The following is a 23,484-nucleotide window of genomic DNA, read 5'->3' on the forward strand; positions in this document are numbered from 1 at the left end:
CTAGCTAGCTGCAGCCTCTGTGCTTGTCAATTGCCCACAGGGTGGGGTAGGACAAAACCTGACATAGGCAGATATATTTCATGGCCAGCACCTACACAACTGCAGTTTCAGGAGCATGAACTTTCTACCGTATCACGAGAAAGATAAGAAAAATATTCCATTTTAATTTTAAAAGCAAACTGTATGGAGCACACCATGTTCTAAACCCAATCCACCTGCTCATCTCATGGCGTCAGAGTCGTAAGCACATCTGTGTGCTATGCAAAAGCAAAATGACTCCTTACACAAGTGGGTTTTGTAATTTAAAATGTGTTGATTTTCATTGATTGTGAAGTGTTAGAAAATCTTTGACCTGCACAGTATTTCTGATTATTAAGGTTTCACCCTCCAGGCATCATGACCAGAGCTGAAAGCTGCTCTACCTGGGCACACATTCTGCGCTGCCTGCCCAGGAGAGGCTGCATGCCTGCACTGCCGAGCCTTGGCATTCTGGTGCTGCAGTGGCAATGATGGGGTTAAAATTGTGGCGAGCTTTTCAGATAGAGTATGATTTTTCTTATCTCAATCTTCTTTAGCACTGACAAAACAAAATCATCTTGTCTAAAATTGCTCCTGCTGGAGCAGAATGAGCTGGGAGAGCATAATGAAAACCAAGAAGGGGTTTTGTGTGATTTGACTGAAGAGTTAAACTGTTAGCAATTTATTTTTTAACTTCCTGTCCTCAAAGCTAGCTTATTTTATAAACGCTAAATTTAGTCTGTTCTGTTTCCGTCATCAAGGACAGCTTTTTTGGTATGCTTTCTTACAAAATGTTTGACCTTGGGAGATTGCTGCCAGAAAGGAAGGCACTTCAAAAGCTGACAGCTGATGGTTGAAGGTTTGTAAACTGTTGTGTGGCTCAGTTGTGTGGGCTCAGTAGAAGTCCACAAAGACTTAAAGACTGTGGCTTAGTACCCTGTGAAGCTGCTGAACTGCAAGGTGTCAGGATGAGCTGCTGACAGCAAAATGATTTTTGCTTTTTCTCTGGTTTTAACCTCAGCTGTGTGGAAACTGTGAGCTCTTCATGGCTTCTTTATGGTGGGAGACAGTGCTGATATACAAAGGAGTTGCCCATGAGTAGAGTAAGAGTAGATTTAAAAGGGGCTATTGCAGAGTTTCCTCACAAATAAAGGGGAGGTGGAATTCAGGGGGCTGGAAGGAAGATGAAGAACTGTGCAGGAAGGATGGCTGCCCAACAGATAGGATGTTACCAGTCACAGCATTACCGTGTTTCGCTCCAGGTATTGTGGCTGCTTGCGAGGTAGACTCCTTGTTTTTCCTTAACGGTCTGGGAAGAAGGAGTAAGGAATGCTTTTTTATTCAGCCAAAAAAGTCTTTGTGAATAGGGAAATCACGTGCTATGTTCCTGATGGTATTTATTAATGACAAGCTAATGAAACAGAGCACTGCAGAGAATACTGGTGTACAGCTTTAAAAGGGCAGGCACAAAAAACATGAGCCAAGAGCATTGATTAATAGAGGCTGCAGCTTTATTAAAAAGCCTTTTCTAGCAGGGGGCCATCCTTACCTGCTTTCCAGTTCTGGCTCAGCCTGGATTGGAGTGGATGGTGAACAGCATAAGGATACAACAGCAATGCTGCAGAGACATGCATTGCTGAGATTTGCTTCCAAGTCCCAGCTGGTGGCAGGGCTGAAGCTGTCCCCCTCCACTGTACCAGTGGGCTGAGCAGTGAGATGAAGGAGGCCACGTGGAGATGTAACCCCTCTGGTTGTGTTTCCATGGTCTGGGCTGGTGTCCAGGGCAGCCCACTGAATTACAGGGACCTTAGGATGAACCCTTTCTAAGCCACCAAATGTTCTGAAAGCTGCCAGACTCTCAGCAACAGAGTTTAGACTGCTAAAACCAAAATGAAGTTTGCAAAACCAACACAGATGCTTTTGGGAGCCAGACAGGAAAAGCCTGCTTCAGATGCCCAAAGTAGCAATCCTCTGAGCCCACACCACCACCACAAGAAGCTGAGTTCACTAGATGAGAATGGAAAGACAGAATTAGAGAGACAGAAGAAATCTATTTGTTTCCCTTCCAGTTGAGCTGACAAAATGGCTGAAGGTACGCTGAATATCACAGCCACAGCTTTATTATCTTCTCAGTTAGAAAATATGTAGTTCCATTAGATAAAACTAACAACACTCAGTGTCTAGGAAAATGGACAGGTATTTCTCAGTTAATAACATTAGTGGGAGATGCTAAGAAATAGTGTTCTGAGAATTCAGCCATTCCTTTTGGCTTCCTTGCTGCTCTTTTTCCCGTAGTTCCTCATTCTGGAATAGCTGTCACCATTGGGAGAAGTGTACTTATACCATCCATTTTCAGAAAATAATGATAAATTTAATGTTCCAAGTTTTGGTTCACATAGTGAATAGAGTTTTGGCAGCTTAGATAAAATCTGAGGTCATGGAGGAGCATGTACCACTTGTAGCTCACTGTAAGGGAGTGTGAGTTGTTGGGGTAGATCTCTGTTTACCACCAGCAGAAGAAAATATAGCACTTGCTTACAATTTTTGTCTTAAATATGAGACCGACAAACCTGTTTTGATAAGGATCTTGCTGTTTTTTGTAATGTCAGCTGACATCAGGTACATCCTGAATTTACCAAAGAAAGGGCATCCTTAGTCTTAGAGTTTCGTCCGGGAAAGGCAGCTATGGAAGGGCATGCCAGTTGGCATCCTGTTTGGAGAAATTAATGAAGGGATTGTAAAGGTTGCGAGATTGTTTCACTACTGAAGACTGAAATAGTACTACCAACTGCATTGCCATAGTACGCAGAGACTGTGTGACCCCTCCAGCAGCTCTGGACAAGAAGAGAGTACCTAGGGAATGATATATGGAATGGTAGGAATGTACAAACAAAAGTAAATGTAGAAGAGTTGTTAAAAGAGTGATTTGTATGATAGTCTGAAGTTACATCTTACTTTTTTTCTGAATTCCCAAAGGAGTAGGTGTAATTACTGTAGTGAAACAAAGGTCTGTTCTTAGCACAACTTAGAAAAATCTGTAAGTCATGACCTGTGCTTTGTCTCAAAGACCATTAACTCTATCCAGGGAACAAATACTTTGTGTGGTGTCAGCTACAGGAGGGTTTGGGCTTCTTTGCTCCTGTTGTGAGGGACCTAGTGCTGCTTGCTGCAAAGCCAGGTAGGACTTTGGGGCAGATGCACCCTGTTTGGCAATAGCTTTTGTGTTCAGTCCCTTGTGGCAGTGGGTCAACCTGATCTCTGCCTCTGGCACCCAGGCAAAATCTGGAATAAAGTAATGTAGGAGTTCTTGCGTGGTGGATTTATCTACAATGTGGATAGAGCTGGCAATTCATGCTGCTTCTAGATGACACTTGTGTGGCCATGTGTCACTATAGGACACGAAAGAACACAAGCACACCACAGTTCTCAAGGTGAAGGAAAAAAGGGAAGTTTATTTTCTGACTTCAGCATTTATAGTTTTCCAAAGGTGACAGCGGATTGGAGGGTGACAGTGACACCTCTCCAATGACACTAGTCAAACCAACAGTCCATCAACTTTCTCCTCCTCCATAAAGGAATGCAAAACAATGAGTTATTTACAGAAAGTCTGTGATAAAGTTCACTACAAGAATGTCAACATCAGAAGGCTTAGAAAATCTTAAAAAACCAGGGTGACAGCCATGTGCATGAGGGAATCCCTCATCTCTCTTGCACAAGCTGATGCTGTTTATCCCTCTCCTCTCAAACATTTAAGATAGGAGATGCTGCCTTTGGTCTTACGAGGGTTCAGGTGCAGGTGTCCCTCTCCACTTTGCCTTTGCTCTGGTGCCTGCCTGTTCAGTTCAGCAGGACCAGTCTGCCTGCCCAAGTGCATGTAGATGTGACTTGTCAAGATTTGACAAATAACTTCCTGTGCCATATATGTTTATGGTTTTGTCTTTACGATGGCATGGTGGGGGGTCACATTATGGACATCAGCCAGGATAAGGTGTTTCAGAGAAAGTTACCAGGAATCATCACCTGGCAATTACAGGCAGGTTTTGCCTTCTTGAGGAGGAGCTTTACATAGCCTTGTCACTCATGGCTGGTTATGTGCTTTTGAAAAGCAACCCGTTCATCACTTTGTGTTCTTTTTAGCAGAATTTCCCATTGTCTTTATGAAAAGGGATGTTTTGCTTTTGTTATGTGTATTACAACAGAATAGCAGGATCCAGGGTTCAGGTGAATCCATTATTTAGATGGTGGTCCCTTTATTTTAAATGGATTTGTGTATGAATAGAGGAAGAGAGCATTCCAGAGATGTTCTTGCTTTCAAATAGGGGGAAATGTCAGATCCGAGAACCAATCTAAATCAGCTGAATAGATGAGATCTACGAGAACATCTCATCTTTCAGCATGCCAGGAATAATATCCAGTTAGGTCCTTATTACTGCAGTTTTCAAATAAGTGTTTGTATTTTTCTTTTTCAGTAGAATTTCTTTCTCTGTTGAAGCTTGACTCTGACTCAAAACAAGGAAGTCTTTCCTTGGAAATATTTATTGTAATTGATTATAAAAACCCCAAAGGGAATTCATAGCTTGATTGATTGTTAGTTTATTGACAGTAGATACAATAAAATATTTCCAGCTTAAATATTTCTGACTTAATATTTTTAGATACTTTGTAAGTACTGTAATCTAGATATCAAGTTAATGTGTTTAGACCTGCTTAGGTCTGTACAGGGAATAATTGTTTTGGGTCAAGTGAGGTTTGAAGGAGCAGTGTTTTGTGTTGAGGTTGGGGTTTGGTACTACACTGTGTGACTGCCTGCCTGTAGAGAAGCTCTGCTGCAGTGCAGTGCCGTGGAGTTCCTTAGCTAAGGAGCTGAGAGCTGTGCTTTGTCTTAGACCAGATTATCAATGGGCATTTCCAGCCTTGCTCAGCCTGGTGAAAATTACTTGAAAAAACATCATTAAAGACTGGTTATTAATGATGTACTGTCAAAATGGAAAGATATATCAAATGAACTTCTCTGGGGAACTGTCTTTGGTCTAGTATTATTCAAAAATTCTATTAACCTCTTTGATGACAGAAATAAGGGAAAACTATAAAAATAGCAGACGGCACCACTCTAGAATAAATTTAGTCCGACCAGCTTTGAAAGAATTAATCTAAAGCATAAAATTATTTTGTGAAGTCAGGAAAATTGTTCTCAATTAGTATGGGAATAATAATAATAACAACAATGGGGAAGGCTATCTAATGGGCTAGTTCAGAATAATGAATTGCTGTAACCATTGCTCTCTCTGACAGGGCAGTTGTACTGACCTGTAAGTTCATTACCAATGAGCATTCAGAGTGCAGAAGTCAAACATAGAACTGAAGGACTGAGGGTAGCATAAGGCACCTTCTGAAAACTGTTGTGGACACAACTTCAAAGATCACTGTAAAAAGCCAATGGGTACTAAGGCTTGTCCTTTTGAAGCAGACATGACAGAAAGAAGCTACCAGGTCTGCCTAGTCTAGAAGAAGATAGACAAGTAGGGGGAAATTACAGTATTGGAGCATACAGAAAGTTGTTTGAGAAGTGGTGATAACCATTTTTTCTTCATGTCTGAGTGATGATGACACAAGAGAGTAATGCTGTGGTTTAAAATTAGATGTTGGGGAAAAAATGTTCTGTCAATAGAAATAGTTTTTACTGCTGAAGATGCTAAAATTTTTGTCATTGGTGACTTTGCATAGTGCAAAGAAGCAGGATGATTTTGTACTGTTAATCCTGACACTTTCTAAGAAATGGGAGCAGAATGTTTTTTCTTTTTAATATTCTGTTCAAACAGAACGTGTCTGTGCTTTCTAACATGATTTGTACTTTAAAATTATGAGCTGACCCAAGAAAAGGGACTAAGTTCTGTGGCTTTCACGGTGAAGTTGTATGGTGTGCATTAGCAATTGGGTGTGCAAGTCATCTTTATGCACACGTATAACTGTGTCCCTTTGTTCTTCCTCAACAGTCTCCAAACGTCCACAACTACCCAGATATGGATGCTGTACCCTTGTTACTAAACAACATGAAGGCTGACCCCACGGAGGATTCATTATCTACAGACCATTTCCAAACACAGACTGAACCAGTGGACTTGTCAATAAACAAAGCCAGGTCGTCCCCTACAGCAGCTTCATCTTCACCAGTTTCCATGACAGCATCAGCCTCCTCCCCTTCCTCTACTTCTACTTCTTCTTCTTCCAGTCGGCCAGCTTCATCCCCCACAGTAATAACATCAGTCTCCTCAGCAGCATCTGTACCATCAGTATTAACTCCAGGTCCTCTTGTGGCCTCTGCATCTGGTGTTGGAGGCCAGCAGTTTTTGCACATTATCCATCCAGTACCACCTTCAAGTCCCATGAACTTGCAGTCCAACAAAATGAGTCACGTGCACCGTATCCCCGTGGTGGTACAGTCGGTACCTGTTGTCTATACAGCTGTGAGATCACCTGGGAATATGAACAACACTATAGTAGTACCACTGTTGGAGGATGGGAGAAGCCATGTCAAAGGTAAGGTGGAGCCAGTTTTGTGCATCTGTGGCATCTCTGAAACTGGTCTTGTATGAGAAAAACATAATGATAATTATAAAGTTGTTAGTTTCCATACTTACTGTGTTGTTGCTGAAAAGATGTACAACTTAACACGATTGGGAGGAGCCTTTAAAATCTTATCCCAGATGATCTTTAAAGTAAATAAGTTTTTAAATTAAGATTGGGTTTAGCAGTGGTGTTAGATGCTCAGACAACTTGTGGTGGGTTCTGTCCTAGGAGAAATAAGTCCTCCCCAGAAGCTGAAGAAGTAGGAGAACGGAAAAAATGTCAGTGTATGATATTTATGACAATATATAAAACATCATAGATGAACACGGAAAACTCACCAGGTGTTTCAGATTTAGCAAGGGGAGGAATGTCAGAGGGATTGTTCCCCAGCAAGTAGAAAGCAATCATCGGGCTCTAGGAATGCATGAAGGAAAGGCTTGTGGACCAAAGAGCATTAGCAGATGCAGAGAAGTGGGTTTTACTAAGCTTAAGGAGTGGCAGTGCAAGACTTTGAATTAGGTTTCTTCTTCCAGATTAAACAGCAGAAGGGAAGGAAGCCACCCAGAGTGTTTATGTTGGGAATGAGTTTTGCAGACACAGGACCCAAGAGGCACAGGGAGGTATGAAGGGAGGAAGAGGCACATGTCAGAAGGACAGATACACTCTTGAGGTGTCCAAAGAACACAGAAAGGGGAGCTAGAAAGCAAGAAAGAGTGAGAACCCAACAGTTACTGAGGGAGCAAAAACTTGTTACAGATAGTGAGATGATGGGTGGAGTAAGAAAAGAAAAAACAGATGTGCCCAGAAACTTTGAAAGCACAGCTTTATAAAGGGGGCATTAGTGACAGAGATGGGAATATGAGGAAAGGAATGAGATACTCATTTCAAGGCTCATTGCACGTGAGTGAGTAAAATACGGTAATTTTCCCCTGAAATGAGATATTGCTTGAGGCAGAAAGGGAGGGTATTGATGGATAACCTTACTTTGGGGCTTATGAAGCTGCAGGACATTTAGTCTTATCTCTTGTGTTCCTAATTGCATAGTGAACAGGTCTCAACAACTTATTTCTTACCTCTCATGTCTGTTTTTCATGAACTGGCAACTGTGCATTTATTGTACAGGCCTACAGTGATGGGTCATTCAGATGTTTAGGGGCATCCTGTTGGGTATTAGTCTGTGGCTCTCCTACTGTTCCCTCACTACCCAAAGGGGGACTCTGCCCTCTCAGTAGGCTTGGACATGGGAAATGAACTCATTGTTGATCTGAGTCTAGTTTTAAGCCTCAAAATTATGGTATAAGTTTTATTGCACTTCATACAGTGATGTAATTTTAGCCCTTTGTGCCTTTCTGTCAAGAAATTATGAATAAAACCATGACTTCGTACCATGTAGTCTAGGAAAAAAAAACCCAAACAAAGAGAAAAAGGAGAGTTTTAGCCTGTATTTTGATTTTGGTTCTTCAAGGTGCACCTAACCATGAGCTCACTGAGAAATTTTCCTGTTTGTTTTCTTTTCAAAGGTGCTAGTTGGCTGTGGTAGTAGTCTCCTCTGTAGGAAGCACCTCCTGATCTTGTAAAACTGGAAATTCACTACCCCAGTTTCATCAACAAAATTCCAGAATTTAATGTGCTGTAGGGATTTCAGCCCATGAACTCCTTGCCTTCAGACCTGCCCTGACAATATAGCCTTTGTGCTCTAATTGGTAGAGGTCATTAGCCATTAGCCCCTGCATCATCTATTATTGCGCAGTTAAAGTAAAAGAAGGTATTACAGTTCTTCAGTTTATTAATTTTTTTCTCATGAGTTGTACTCATTTTGTTGTCCTTAATTCTTTTGATTAAGAAGTTCAGGTTAATTTAAATAAATACAATAGAAGTAAATTGGGCAGCAATCCACTCTAGGTAGTAATCTTTTATCAGCTTTTGCTGGAGTGTTTTTCATTCTTTAGTGCAAAACAATACAAATAATTCAATGCAGTTATATTGCACAAATTAACCAATTAAATTATTTTAATATGTGTGCAGACTAAATTCCCTTCAATAATCAGCTCTTGTGCTGATAACAAAAAATAAATGTACACAGATCCTAACAGGACATTGTTGCCAAATTGAATTAGTTCATAATCCTCTACTAGCTGATGGACAAATGCAGGTTTGGAGTCATCTAGACTCGCAGCTTTCAACTTCTACATGAATGCTGCTAATTTTCAGAAACACAAAAATATGCACACTGAAACAGTTGATCCACAGAGAGCATCAGCAGCATAATCCCTGTGTTATTCCTGCATTGGTGCTAATTCAGAGACGATGTTGATGATCCAGGGGTGCCAGTTGGGAAGCACTTAAAGTTATGTTTTGCATGACCCTTTATCTAAGCCCTTTTCACACAATTGAGACTCAGACACTTTCCTGAAAAGAGAGATTTTTAATATGAAAATTACATCAGACCTGAGCTCAGGCATCTCCAGTTTTTCTAGGTTTCAGGTGCTGAGGGGAGCAAATACAAGAAACAGGGCATAGAGAAAAGCTTTTTCATTGTTATTCCCAATTTTATTTTTCTCACGCTGAATTGTCCTCTTCCTTCCAGATTTGACTAGAACCATTTAATTTTTAGGTTTTTTTGCAAAACCTTCTCAGGCAGTCACCATCCCTCTAATACTGTCTCCAGGTGTTTTGCACAGGTGGCTTTCTGCTTTCCCTGATGCCTCCCAGACCTCCTTTCCCTCTCTCTCTCTCACTCTCAGACAAAACTCTCCTGGTGGCTGCTTTTTTAGGCAGTTCAAGCAAATAGTTCTTTCTTCATGTTCTGTTTGAATATTCTCTTCCCTCTGGCACAAGAAGTGGCTACTTTGTCTTCTGTTTCCCTATCTTTTTCTATTTCTCTATTTTTCTAGTCCTTCCCATCTTGCTGACTGCTCTTTGAGTGCCACTTTCAGCAGCTCTGCTTCATCTCCCCCTCCTTTTCTGTTAATATTTCTAACCTATACTGTCATCTCCTCTTCCTCCTCCTGCGCATCCTTCTCCACAGTGCCATTCATCATGGCGTTCTTTGTCTCACCAGCCTTCAGAAGAGTCTCAGATCTCCTTTTCTGCCTCCCAGTTTGCTGTTTATTTCTTCTGTCCTGCCTCCTCTCTCCCTTTTTTTTTCTTTTTTTGTTTTGAAGACACGTAGCCCTTGTATATACAAGGTGCTAGCAGCATGCCGTCAGGTCCTGTGCCATGTGCTACAACCCAAGGTGGGCAGTGGGAGACAGGGCTGTCATGCTGCAAAATCACCCTTATGTCAGAGTGATGTGCTTTTGCAGGATTAAAAACCTAATCTAAATCAAAACCAGGACTGGTGCATTTTTAGGAAGTTATTAACAATGCTTAATTAGAAGGTAATTAGAGAACACTGTTTTCAGTGTCGGTAATGCATCACTTACTATTTACAAATCTTAGTAAATTCCTACAAGTTGCTAACACCACAACACTCAGCTATGAACACACACGCAGAGTTATGTACAGATACCCCTGCTGACCAGGCACCTTCCTCCCCTGATACACCCAATGGGGAGGACACACTCAAGGGTGATCCCCAGAGCAGTGGGGTCTCTTGCAGCCCCCACAACACAGCCCATCTGTGCAAGTTGCCCTCTACAACCTTCTCCTCTCATTATTTCATGCACATAAACCAGAGAAATGCATTAGGGCTGTTGGGCACACAGGGGAAGGGAGTCAGGCACAAGTCCTTGTGGACACCACAGGGCTAGACTGTGCCCTGTGCCATCCCCACACCATGGCAGGCTCAAAGTTCACTTCCTTCGGTGGTCACTGCTCTTGTCACAACCTTAAAAGGTGCTTGGAGGTTTTTCTCCTGTAAGGATTAGGTGGTGGTGACTAGACATTATTGTACATTGAAATATTCCATGAAACAGTATTATAGTCCCAGAAAAGATTTTCCTTGGTTTTTTTTTTGCTCCTTCTTTAGCAATGGTAAGCATTGCTAAAAGTTTAATTAGAAGCCCAGCAGGTAGCAGCACCTATATAGATAAGGCTGCCTGATGGTTTCCCTTAAAACCCAATCTTCAGTTGCTCCAAGTCTGTCTGTTATGTAAACCATTGAGACTAACATTTTCCATACTGCATGTCTGCCTCAAGCTATTTCTGTATTTTTTCTTTTTTTTTCTTCCTATAAGAGGAAATTTTTAAGAAAAACTATTCCCCTCTTTCCAAGACTGAGCATAGAGAAAAAATATGGCATTTCCTGTGCTGAAAAATTTATTCCAGCCTTTTTTTTTTGTGTGTGAAAAACTGTAGAACCTCAGGGTTTTTAATGACATGAACCTCATGCTTGGTTTGGACCATTGTTCTTTGCTTTCAGCAGATAACCATGAATACTACTGGCAAATCATGTCCCTCTAGCAGCAGGTTTTGCCAAATACAATATCCTTGAAAATTGTTTTCTGTAGTTCAGAGGAGTTAATGCTTTCATTGAAGAGCCTTTTAGAAGCTCCTTCCTGATAATGGTGGATGAAGGGCTGGTGCAGCTTTGATATTTCTGGAGTTTTGGAATCAAATTTATGGATTCTCATTCTTACAGGTTTTCATGTTTTCAGAGGGCACAATCACTTGCAAAATTCACCAGTCAGAACATTATAAATTTAAACTTGCCAGCTGAACTTTGTCTGCTTCTCTTGTACATAAACAGGTGTTATGACATGGTCTTGGACCTTTTTTATGTCGTATCTGTCTGTAGACCTGGCAAAAATGCCCAGGTTTTTTCTTTTCACAGTTTGCACTGTTTGGCATATTCCTCACTGTGGATATATTAATAAGTAGTAAACGCAGTATCTTTTGCTGCAGATTTTTTGTGACTTCAAACAGGTAGTACCATTAAGATTACATTATCCACTGCCCTTAACTGTTTTTTTTAAAGTACAGCCTGTTATTTCTGCCTACTGTAAAGTTTATTTTGCAAAAATAAATGCAATTTGCAGTTAAAAGATAGAAACTAAGATGTTCCATATGTTTAGAGGTCAGATTATATGGTCTGTTTATATAAATTATGCTGTGGAAGAGACATTTAATTAAAACCAGCAGTATTGCCTTTTTTGTTTCATGTGGAGTGATTATCCTTTCTGCATTTTAGTAGACAGTTATTTTGGATTTGAGTTGCATTGAGGCTGAGAGTTTCTACTTTAGCTGCCATCATTTTGTTGTTATGCACAAAAATCTTCTGTGGCAGTCTGTATTCAGCCTGTCCACCTCCCCCCTGCTGCCCCCCAGGATGTTGGCTCTGTCTCCTCCTGTTTGGTTGGTTCAGCTGGAAGAAACACTCGTGGTTCTGGGAAAGCAGGAACAGGTTGGCAGTGGCTTGGCAGGAAGAGAGGCAGGCAGAGGAGAGGCTTGTGTTCACGGTGGGACCTGTGCTCCTGAAGATGGTGCACGTTATTTAAGAGCTAGAGTAAACAGTAGTTTTTGCCAGAGTGGAGAATTAAAACACAGACTATAAGTTACCACACAGACACTGTGGTGTTTGAAACCAAGGAGGTTGATTTAAGACAAAATGGATTAATTGAACTATAGGGACTTCCCTAGACAGTCTTCTGCTTAAATTTCCAGAAAAGTGCTGCTTCTAGTGATTCACTAGTGACATACTTGGTTTTTTTCACTGTAGAGGCAAATGCTCTTTTAAGATTCATCAGTATGATTTGTTCATGTTGATGTTCATTGTTCGTTTTCAGCTAGGAGGGATTTGAGGAAGGGAATGAGGTACAGGCATACTCCAACTTGATTTGCGAACCCAGCATAAGTGGGATGAGTAAATCTCTTTTGACATATCCTGAGTCCCTGCACCTTTTGGAAGCTGTTAGTTCCTTCTCTTCCATGCCAAGAATGCCTCTGGCCCTTCAGTTCTGTATTCTCACCAGGACTGAGCTTTGATCTGCTTGCTTTTATCCCATGAATTTGGATCCAGCAGAAACACATGCCTAAACCTTCTCATTTATTTCTCTCTGCCTTGGGTTTTATTGTGCCTTGGACCAACCTGCTGGAAGCTTCCTGATTTCTAAAATATCTCTGGCCTGTTGCAGTGTGTAAGCTGCAGTCTGCTACCATTGTGTAGTAGTTTCACAGTATTTTATCTAATATTAAATACATTCTGTCCTTATTATTTTCCTTGTTTACTTTTGATGATAGAGTATTTGTATATTGGATGCTCAGCGAGACATAAATCTCAATAGTCTTAGTAGTTTCGTTTTTTGTGTAGATGAGGTCTTCTGGCATTGAAATAGCTTAGAAAGAGAAAAGTCCTTTGTTTAAAAAATGGGTTTGTATTTTTATGTATACAACCCAATGACAGAGATGCTTAAGTATGTGCATATATTACATCCATGCAATCCCTCTTACCTCTGTATTTCTCCATATAGCTATTATTTTACAGGTTTATGGCAAATTACTTGACTGTTGAAATGATTTTAAATATTGCCTTTGATTGGATCATAGCAATTAATATTCTCTGCTAGATTAGTTACACTGTGCATTTCAGTGCCAGTTCCCATTCTCTGTGAACCATAACCACGCTAGGTGCAGTTAACTGCTAAAGCCATATAGTCCCATAAAATCTTAATAAAATCTGGAAACTGTGGAGTATGGGTAATCTTGCTATAAATTGTAATAAAAATTACCCCTGTAGACTCTATATTCTGACCATTACGTTCATGGATACTGCTGCTTTGTACATAAAGTTTTATGAAATAAATTGACCAATTCTGCTGCCCCTACCAGGCACCAAACTGTTTTGATCAAAAATCTGATTGGTGCACTCAGAGCATTTTTCCAGTGCATAAAGCATTTATAATGAACTTTAAATAGGAAGAAAAATGTCGTATATGTGCTTTATATAGTATGAAGCAGCTTAGGAGAAGAAAATCATGAATAGCGTCATTCACGTGCATTTGGTAGGTCTGTAAAGACACAATTTTGCTTCCTAGGATGCATTAAATAAACCTGAGTACAACACAGTCTCTGAGGTCATAATTTTAAGTAGCTCCTGTACATCTGCATGTGGAAGTGTTGCTTCCAGCATTAGAAATACATAGTGATGTCTGTTGCAATCTTTTTTGATGCTCTCCTGCTAAGTCCATGCTGGTGTCCTTTTCTCTAAAAAAATTTCGAAGAAGGGGGATGTTCATTTGTTTCAAACATCAAATTGTGATGTGAGGCTTGACTTCCACAGTTGTAAAGCCCATTTTCCAAGAGTAACCGAGAAGGATGGAGATGATTTTCTTCTGCTTGGTGTTCGATCCACCCCGATGCATTTGTTATCAGAGACATTTGAGACAGTTTCAGTTTAAGAAAGAGCAGAAGACTTGCTCTTGGTCAGGAGCTTTCTTGCAATATTTCAGATATTGAACTATGCTGTATGCCAAAATTAAGAGTCCAAAGTTATGGTTTCATAACTGCAGTGTTTCTGATGCTGGCAGATTAATTGTGTAATGAGCTAAAACATGAGCGCCATACAGTTTTTTTAGCCACATTTTCCATTTCCATCCTTCTAGGAGTTTGGCAGCAAATGTCTGTTTTTACTTCAATCCTTCATGCTCTGCAGACACAGGGACACACATGTGTAACAGCAGTAGTAATGAGATTCTTGTTAATGTTAATTTTGACATGTGGGGTAATATTTTGTTTTCCATTCCTAATGGAAGTAAGTGCAGAGCATTACTTGCCGCTGGAGACAGTCTTTAATCTATTGCATGCCAACATGGACTGAAATCAACCAGAGAGGAGTTTACTGGAAACAGCAAAGGTGTCCCTTTCTGGCTTATTGAGACATCCCATGTTTCTGCTTCATTTAAACTTCCATCACAATAAAAATCTGTGGCTGCGTTTGCAAGACCAAACCCATCACCAGGCGTGGATCTGGCAAGGCTGGAGGGGCCTCCCCGCCGTCCAGGCCGATGTCTCAGCTAGCACAGGTCTTGGTGTCACTGCCCACTGCAGAGCTGTGTAACCTGCTTCTGATAGGCAAGTCCTAGTGGGTGAATGGCAGGGCCAGTTGGAAATCCCATCGTGATCATTTTGATTAGCAGGTTGTTAAGGCATCCTTCAGAGAAAGCAGGGTGAGGAGTTTAAAATGTGAAACAAAAGTAAGCAAACTCTGAATTTGGAAATCCTTTCAAAGAGCAGAAACAGATTTTTAATTATTTTAAGAGAGTAACAGTGATTCTTATTGTGGTGTGGTGTGTTGGCAAACCTGCATGTGGGTAAGTTTACAAAGTTATTGGCTGAGAAGTTAAGTGCAGAAAGCTGTTTTTAAGCTGAAATGAGACAGAGGTATTTCAGGATGCTGAAATTTTCTCTCTGCGTTCATACCAGCAAGCGTCATCTCAGAGTCATTTCAACATCAGTTAATTACTGTGTGGCTTAGCTATAAATTGAGGCAAAACTCCTAATGGTTACTTAGTTTTCTCCTGCTCTTAAATATTTCATTCCTCTTTAGCCCAAGGATCTCATATTTGACCTTAAATCAAAGATAGGATGTAGACATAAAATTATTTTTAGTGGGTGTTCATGAGCCTAATGATGGGATGAGTTTTCATCCCTTTCACTCACAGGAATTTTCACTAGGGAAAGTAAATCAGGTTGCAGTAACTGAGAACTGCCAGTGGTGACAGCAGTGTTGTGGTGTATGGCCCTTTTCATGCCACCTGCAGGCATCCAGATGCAGGGCCTCTGACAGTGCTTGGCTTTGTCTGACCACATCAGAGCACTTGAGGTGTGTATCCCTGATTAATCACTGAAATAAAGCAAAGATGTTAGGGTTAGGGCATACCTGGCTGAAACCCAAGTGTGACAGACGGGGAGAAAATTTACCTACCATGCTAGTATCAGCAGCACATGTGTGAGAAGGGGGAGGAGGGATGCTGGGCGCTTGTCAGCCTGCAGCTATTTAAATCCACAATCCCTTCCTTCCCAGGAGTTTCCAGAATGTGGGCAGGAGCACCAGTTTAGGGAACAAAGAGGGGGAAAAGTCCCCTGATGGTGTGGCTGTGGGCTCAGGTTATTCCCCTGGGGAGGTGGAGGCTTGATCCTGTTCCAGGGGGTTCATCTGCCCTTAGCAACCAACAAGCTGGATCCTTCCCAGAGATTGTGCTTCCGTGACATGGCTAATCCTGTACCATGTCAAAACCAATGCAGCCATGTGCCAGAAAGCACAAATGTATGCAGTGCTCATTAAAAAGCTCCTATGCAAGTTTAAATATCTTCCAGCATTGTAGAACAGGCAATTTTGTCCTCAGGAGCAGGATCAGGTATTATCTGACCCCACAGCCAGAATAAATTTTAAAGCCCCAAACTGTTCAGTTTGACAGAAATAGAAGCAAGCTTATATCTGATCCAGATCAGGCTTTTTCCTACTGGCAACTGGCAGCTGGCAGATACAATATTAATGATGATAGACTTAAGTTGTGTAGTATTTACTAGCTGGTATGTGCTTTATGTGTGATCCATTTGTACATCTTTGCTTAAAACAAGTGCAGGAAGTGAATTTGCTTGTAGTGACCAGAGGGAAGCTCCTTTTTGGTTCAGTTTGGCAAAGGGGCGTTAAGAAGTGATTGCATGTATTTGTGTGCATCATGAGCAATTCTCTCCACTTTTCTTAGCAAAAAAGGATCATTGTTTCTTGAGGCTAACAAGGATGGGAAGCAACGTGGCTGCTTGCAGCCTTCAGCACTTGCAGACATTCTTAACTCCCCTGGCTCACCAGTCTATTCAGCATGGAGAGCTAACAGCTTGCTTCTGTACCTCCTGTGCATTCATTCAATGGCACCTTTGTCCCATGAAAGCAGCAGTCTCTGGCTGCTCTGGTTTCTTTTTCCTTGCCTCGCCTTAACCTCATTCACACTTCACAAAACCACCAGATAGCTCTGTTGGACAAATCTTGCCTTTCAAGAGGCGTAGCAAGGGCAAGAAAACCAGTTAAGGTTTATTAATTAATGTATCTGCCTGTGTTTGGGAGGACTTGATTCAATGACCCAGACAAGTCCCTTCTGGACCCATGGTCCTGAGTTCAAGGAAGAGCTTGGTTGTTAGAGCAAGGTAAAGCATGAAGGGAGGTTAAAATGCGTTGGCATGTTTTATGGGCTTTCCTCCACCTTGCTTGCCAGTTGCATTTTGTTACTCACTTGTCCCCCACCTTTTTTATCTCATTTGCTAAACTATCTCTTGCCTGCATCTCTTCATCCTCTCCTGTTTGATGTTCATTAGGCTAGTAATTACTTCTAATTCAGTGCTTATGAACTGAGGCTGGTATTCATAAACCTTGGTGCCAGGAGTTCGACAGTTGTTTTTAGATGTCCAAGAGACAGTCAGAGCTGTTGACATAAGTAGGAGTCATGAACTCCTGATGTGTAACAGTCCTGTGCTGCAGTTTGCACACTGCAGAGAGTGGTGAGGAGGAGATATCTGTTAGGCTTTTGGCCAGTTGGTTATTCACATGGCTCATTTCAGAGAGGAGAGTAGCTTGAAAGGCTGTTTTCCCCTAGCAGCTGCAGCCATGCTGATGAGAAAACAGGCCAGTTTGCACCAGCTGGCAGCAGCAAAGCTCAGCCTCCTGGTCAGTCACCTCGGCTCCCCAGTGCCTCGGCCACCCACGGCTGCGAGATGGAAGGAAGTGACAAATGAGGAGAGGGACAAAAAGGGATGGGCCGACATAAAAAGTAAGGGAATTATCCCTAGAGCAGTGTTTTATTTATTTACAATCTTTAGTTAGGTTTTCTGCAAATATATAGCAGTGCTTGAAATGCCTGCCTTTGAATTTACCCACTGATACATTTCCATTCCTCACCTTTTGTCCTCTCCATACTTACGTGTGGCAGCACCTCATTATATGCTCAAACACTGGTGTCTGATGGGGCACACTGTACCCAGTGAGTACAGTAAATTGTCCCTGGGTGAAGCGCTGTTTGCAGCTTTGTGTCTGTGCTAGAAGTGTACAGAGTAGGACTTACCAAGCAGAAGCAAGGAGAAGGTAATTGAGAGCTTTGGTCCTGGCACATTCCTGTAGTAATCTAAAATCAATACCAGATGTCATAGGAGTCTCATTAATATCTTAAGAGCCAGCAATCTGCAGTAATAATGAAACAACATGTCTTACAAAGAACGAAAGTATGTGAGATTGTTCATACACATTTATACCATCTCTTTTTATGTAGGTGTATTCACGCTTAAGTGATCAGAATTCACATATAAGAACTGTATTACAGGCTTGGTTATGTAACAACTTCCATCATTTCAAGTTAGGTTTAGTTTCTGAGCTACCTACTTAAAATTTTTGCTGTAGTGCAAGTCAGATTAAACCTCAGTTAACATACATAGCTTTTTTGTTACAGTTTTTAGTTCTGTGGACAAATAGCTAGCTCTCACAAGTGCATCACTTGTAGCACATTTAAATATTGGGCAGATACAAGCATAACTTTTTGTAATGAAATTCACTTTAAGGGGGAAATAAAAGCTTTTCTCAGAAGGTAGTAAGGCAGTGGAACAGGTTGCCCAGAGAAGTTGTGGATGCCCCATCCCTGGAAGTGTTCAAGGCCAGGTTGGATGAGGCTCTGAGCAACTGGGTCTAATGGATGGCATCCCTGCCCGTGGCAGGGGGACTGGAACTAGATCAACTTTAAGGTCCCTACAAACCTACACCTTTCTGTGATTCTATGAAAAGAATATAATCTTTTCTAGATCTAGAATTAATGAAATACGTAGTAATAAAAACTCATTCTTTTAAGAAGAAGCATTAGGGAGCAAGGCAGGAATGACACTTCTTTCGAAATAGTTTTCTGGGGCTAAATCAGCTGACTGGGTAGTTCAGTTGCTTTTAAATAAAGTACTAGATTGTCCCTAGTGCTCAGGTTGAGGTTACACATTGAATATCATCATGGGTAAGTTGTGATTTTAAGAACCACAGTCAGAATGGTGCTCATTCTGCCTAAATTGAATGTTTCAAACAATTTCTAAGTTGTGATTGTCTGATATAGGTTCACTGTCAACAGCCTTTGCTTTGATAAGCAAAAGGTGTTTGCCATCCATGAAGAAATAGTAAGCAGTCCAAACATAGCCAGCGTTACTGAGGCACCTAGCCTGTGCCTGTAGAAGGGTAATAGAAGAAGTACTGTGCAACTGTAAATGCACTTTAAATGTGGGTCCAGAAGGGTTTGTTCCATCAGCTTACTGAATGTATTTAACAGTATGTTCCTCATGAAATTCTGTAACATAAAATCAACAGCTGAAAGTTAGTTTATAATCAGTGTTCTTTTACTCACAGGTGGTTTGCAGCTAAGACATAAATTAAAATTTAAGACTAGCTTTCCTTGGATTCATCACTCATTTGTGGAGTGCTTTCTTTTCAAGAGCCTAGCTATTCATCAATCCTACTGTTATGGCTGCACAGCTCCTGAAGTATCTGCAGCCCTCCCATTTTTCATTGTAATTCAGTTCCTTTTGTAGAGTCAGTAAACACTGTAACCTAAGAAAGATGGCATAATGGCAGATTTAACTATGACTTTTGGAGCTGCTCCCTAGATGTGGGCCCGCCTGTGATACCTATTGTGTAGGTCTGTGGTTAGCCAGAGTTGAGTAGGAATGAATCTCTTCTCAGAAATCGTGTTGCAAGACCCAGAAGAAAGTGTCCTGTCTCCTCTGCAATACAGGAGAGCATAAGCTAACAAACTGCAACAGTTAGCTCTTTAAATAAATAGCCATGAATTCCCTATTTCACCAGAGCAGACAAAATAAACACATTTTTACACAAATCTCTGCCTGTCTTTCCCCTTCCTATGCCTCCCTTGCAGAGTCAGACATCTCTCCAGTTTTACTCTCTTCTCCAGCTGCTTTGGGTGTCTCTCAGCACCTACTAATCCTATGTGGTATTTCACGAGCAAGGAGAAATGTCTCTTTCTCCACATCACCTCTGAAGTTTGTCTATGGCACAAACAACTCCCAGTTCCTCTTGGCACTATCACAAATCACAGTTGTGCCCCATATTTCCCCTCTATACCCATCTCTTGGTTCCCTCCCCCTATCCTGGTGAATTGTGCTTTCTTCCTCTTTGAAGGACAGCAACCAGCATAAGAGGGAAGGCAGGTCACCTGCCTTTCTGTTGTCCTCTCCTTGCCTGTATATTTTTGGCAGAAAAGCTAACTCTAGTGGCCATCTGCCTGGTGCACACCCAGCTGTTCTCACTCCTCCTCCACAGAACAGGGGGGAAGATAAAGTGCAAGAGCTCAAGGCTCAAGATAAAGGCAGGGAGATCAGTTACCAATTACCTTTATGGGCAAATAGGACTCAGCACAGGGAAAAGTAATTTATTGCTAATTAAAAGTAGATTTGGATGGTGAGAACCACCATCCCCAACCCTCTTTTCCAGGACTCCCCTCCTTGATTCCCAGCTCTTCTCCCTCCCCCATCCAAGGGGGATGGGGACTGAGGGCTGTGGTTAGTTCATAATTGTTCCTCTCTGCTGTTCTTTCTCCTCACACTGTTCCCTTGCTCCATTGTTGGTTCCCTGTAGATAGTTCTTCCCATCCGGACAGTCTCCTCCAGGGACTGCCCCATTATGAAGAACTTTCTCCCCTCCATCTCCTTGCACATTGGTATCTGCAGAGCTGTTTCACACGATCCCAGAACTGTTAGTATTGGAAGTGACTTCTGGAGATCAACCAGTCCAACAGCCCTGACAAGCCAGGGTCATCAGGAGCAGGTGACACAGGAACACATCCAGGTGGGTTTTGAATGTCTCCAGGGAGGGAGGCTCCGATATCTCCTTGTGCAGCCTGTTCTTGTGCTCTGCCACCCTCAGTGTAAAGTGTTTCTCACACTTTTTTCTGTCCCTCCTTTCTTGGCCAGTTGTTTAACCTTTTCTTGAACCTGTTTTCCCTGAGACACCCCCACTGTCTGCAGGGCTCAGCTGTGCCCAGCACTGTGTCTGCCACAGGGCAGCCCTGGCTGCTCCTCATACAAGTCCCTGCAGCTGTTGCTGCCAGCACCTGGGCACTTACTCCATTGCCATGCAGTAGGGATACTGTAAGCTGTGGACAGGTAAAACAATCCTGCAATTCCCGATCTTCAAATATTTATAAGACCTGAAACTGGGTGACTTTTCAAAAAAATGTGTTAGCCCCACTGATACTGGTCACCTGAATGTTGGTTGCCTGTGTGAGGTTGCACGTAGTGTGGAGTGAAGGATCCTTCAGAGGCTGAAAATGGTGTCGAATTATGTCAGAAATCAGGAGCACTGGGATTTTAGATGCCTAAATTTTAATGGAGTGGAGTGACATGGATTCCATCCTGATGCCTCACAATGAATGCTCAGAATCAGAGATTGCTCCTGAAATTTTGCTGTCAAATGTACTCTTGAGTGTTCTGTATTGTACAAAGCAGATGTAACCCTTTCCCTTGTTCCCTTTCCCTTCACTTTCTGAAGTCAGGCAGCGTAAGTTACTTGAGGGTAAACTAGGATTTTGTTGGATGAGGTCTGAGCAGTGGTGTTTTGGTACTGCTGAGTGCATTGGTGCAGCCTCTGTGAATTCACAGACCGGCATGCCTCTGGAAGTGCTCACATCCAGCTGTAGCACTACTGGGTGGCTTTGCCCACCTATCAGCTGATTTGGGAAGCTCGGTGCTCTCCAACCGGAGCAGGCAGATATGTTGTGCGCCCTGATGTTGTTTTGGGACAAGATTAATTTCAGCACACTCGTATTAATCCATTATATGTCTCTTTCCAGCACAAATGGACCCCCGAGGCCTATCTCCCAGACAAATTAAAAGTGACAGTGATGATGACGACCTGCCAAATGTGACCTTAGATAGCGTTAATGAAACTGGATCTACAGCGCTCTCCATAGCCAGAGCAGTACAAGAGTAAGTATCGCGTTCCCAGACAAGATGAGTGTTGCTGAGGTGTTCCCAGGCCCACGGAGGCACCGCTGCTGCAGGGCTGTCCTCCTGCCTGCAGGCAGCATACCTGCCAGCACCTTTCCCTGGAGATTTATTCCCTTTTTTTGGAAGAGATGACTGTTATCTTTTGTCTCTCTCATGATCTTTTCCTTTCTTTCTCTCTGCCCTCATTATTGAGTTTCATATTGAAGTTGTTTCTTCCCCTTGATGTACTTGGAAAGCTTGCAGTGGTTTTATATCCTCTCCAAAGAGAGACCAGGTTAGATTACCACTCAAAAACCATGTATTTTTTCCTTGACTGAAAGCAGCATCAAGAAGTTGATTCTAATTGCTGTCAGATAGGAACTAGCAGCATTTCTCTGAAGGACAGTGTCATTGGAAGGAAATTACTGAGGGGCTTCGAACATTTTTTCCACTGCGGTTATTTTTTTGTGTACTTTTGCTAACTGGGTGGACAAATATTTTCTTAATTTAGTACCTGTGCTGCTTGTTTGAAAAGAAGGAAGCAGTTTATCGTGAACATTTGCAATTCTGTAGATGCATGAGGTCGGTCAGTCACTGTAGCAGCTGGAAGGGAACCAACTGTGAGGTAAATAAGTATTAATATCCCAATTTTATAGGTGAGGAAAATGAGGTTATGCGTAAAGGTCACTCTGCTGGTCTGAAGCAGAGCTGGAAATAGAACTAGAGCCTCCAGGCACTGAAGCCTGTGCTAGACCCACAAAACGTGTTACTTTATCTGTATATGGGCATTTTGGACATTATGAAATAAAAATGGGTGTAATGAAGGCCATTAGACATTGCTATTGTATAGGTTATTATAGATGCATTTTAAATGTCTTAATATGGTATCTAAAAATGTTTTGCTTTGTTTTCCTGGACATCAGCAGCTAAAAGAGCTAAGCCATGTTTGGGGAGGTACTGTCTTTGGGTTTTTTGGGGTTTTTTTTGCCAGACATGTACTACCTCTTCTGTCAGCTAAGCACCATAACTGTGAATCTCAAACTGATATCTCCTTAGGCAGAGAGAGAGGTGTTTGTGAGCAAGGCAAGACAAGGTGTTGGTTCTGTGATTAGCAGGCTCCCTTTCTAACAGTGATAAAGGAGGGGAGGGTTTCTTTGCCAGTGAGGCTATTGCTTGATAGACAGGTCCCATATGTATTTTCAATTTTCTAGTCACAACAGCAGGCCCTGAAGTGCTAAGTATTTTTTCTCAATTTATAGCACACATAGTTAGCCAGAAAAATAAAACAATGCGTCATGATTTTGCAGTAGATGATTTTGCACTGTCTAATTACTGAACAAAGGAAGTATGGAGCACTAGCAGATAATTTTAATAGTTGACTGGCAGGCAGATACTGTTCTCCATAATGGATATTGCTTGAACACTTAGAGAATTGGTCAAACCATGGGAAGCTTTTTTAGCTTTTGTACAATGCATTCCACAGTTTGGGAAGGTAAATATGTTGAGTATTACTTGACTGGCTCTGGAGCTTAAGAATCAAATTAAGAAATTTAATAATGCAACATCAACTCATTCTTGTTACAGGTTTTATTTAAACAGTAATCTGTTAGTTTATTTCAAAAGCCCCATTAGGAAAATCTAATTTGACTGTGATCTGCAATTTGTCATCTTTACTTCATTCTCAGTCACAGACACCACACATACAGCCGCTGAGTTGAAAAGGAATGTGGGCACTTCATGCTAACTGCACTCAGTCTATTTCTTAGTTGGTCTGCAATATTGTGCTCTACAGGGCAGGTTCTATTTTGATTTTAGGCATTTAATATGTACCTTAATATTAGATGTTTAGCAAAGGAGTCCACTGAAAAAGAACATTCTGCATAGCCTTGTTGCAGAGAGGAAAATGCCTCTGAAGCCTTCCAGAGGGAGATCCTGTGTGCTCAATTTCAGCATCTAAACTTAGCAGACAGGAGTTTCCTCTGAGGACCTGGAAAGGCACCT

At 41.7% G+C, this 23,484-nt stretch overlaps 1 protein-coding gene across 3 annotated transcripts in view; it reads left to right on the forward strand.

The window, feature by feature from the left end:
* The window catches only part of KLF12 (Kruppel like factor 12), a 234,754-nt gene that overhangs the window by 137,192 nt on the left and 74,078 nt on the right, over positions 1 to 23,484 (forward strand). For all 3 annotated transcript variants that reach the window (XM_030965666.1, XM_030965828.1, XM_030965753.1), the window contains exons 4-5: positions 6,012 to 6,555; positions 21,348 to 21,483. In XM_030965666.1, the coding sequence (XP_030821526.1) occupies positions 6,012 to 6,555; positions 21,348 to 21,483 (680 nt within the window). The remainder of the gene's footprint in view (positions 1 to 6,011; positions 6,556 to 21,347; positions 21,484 to 23,484) is intronic.

The sequence above is a fragment of the Camarhynchus parvulus genome, chromosome 1 (assembly GCF_901933205.1).
Source record: "Camarhynchus parvulus chromosome 1, STF_HiC, whole genome shotgun sequence".
Taxonomy (NCBI): Eukaryota; Metazoa; Chordata; class Aves; order Passeriformes; family Thraupidae; genus Camarhynchus; species Camarhynchus parvulus.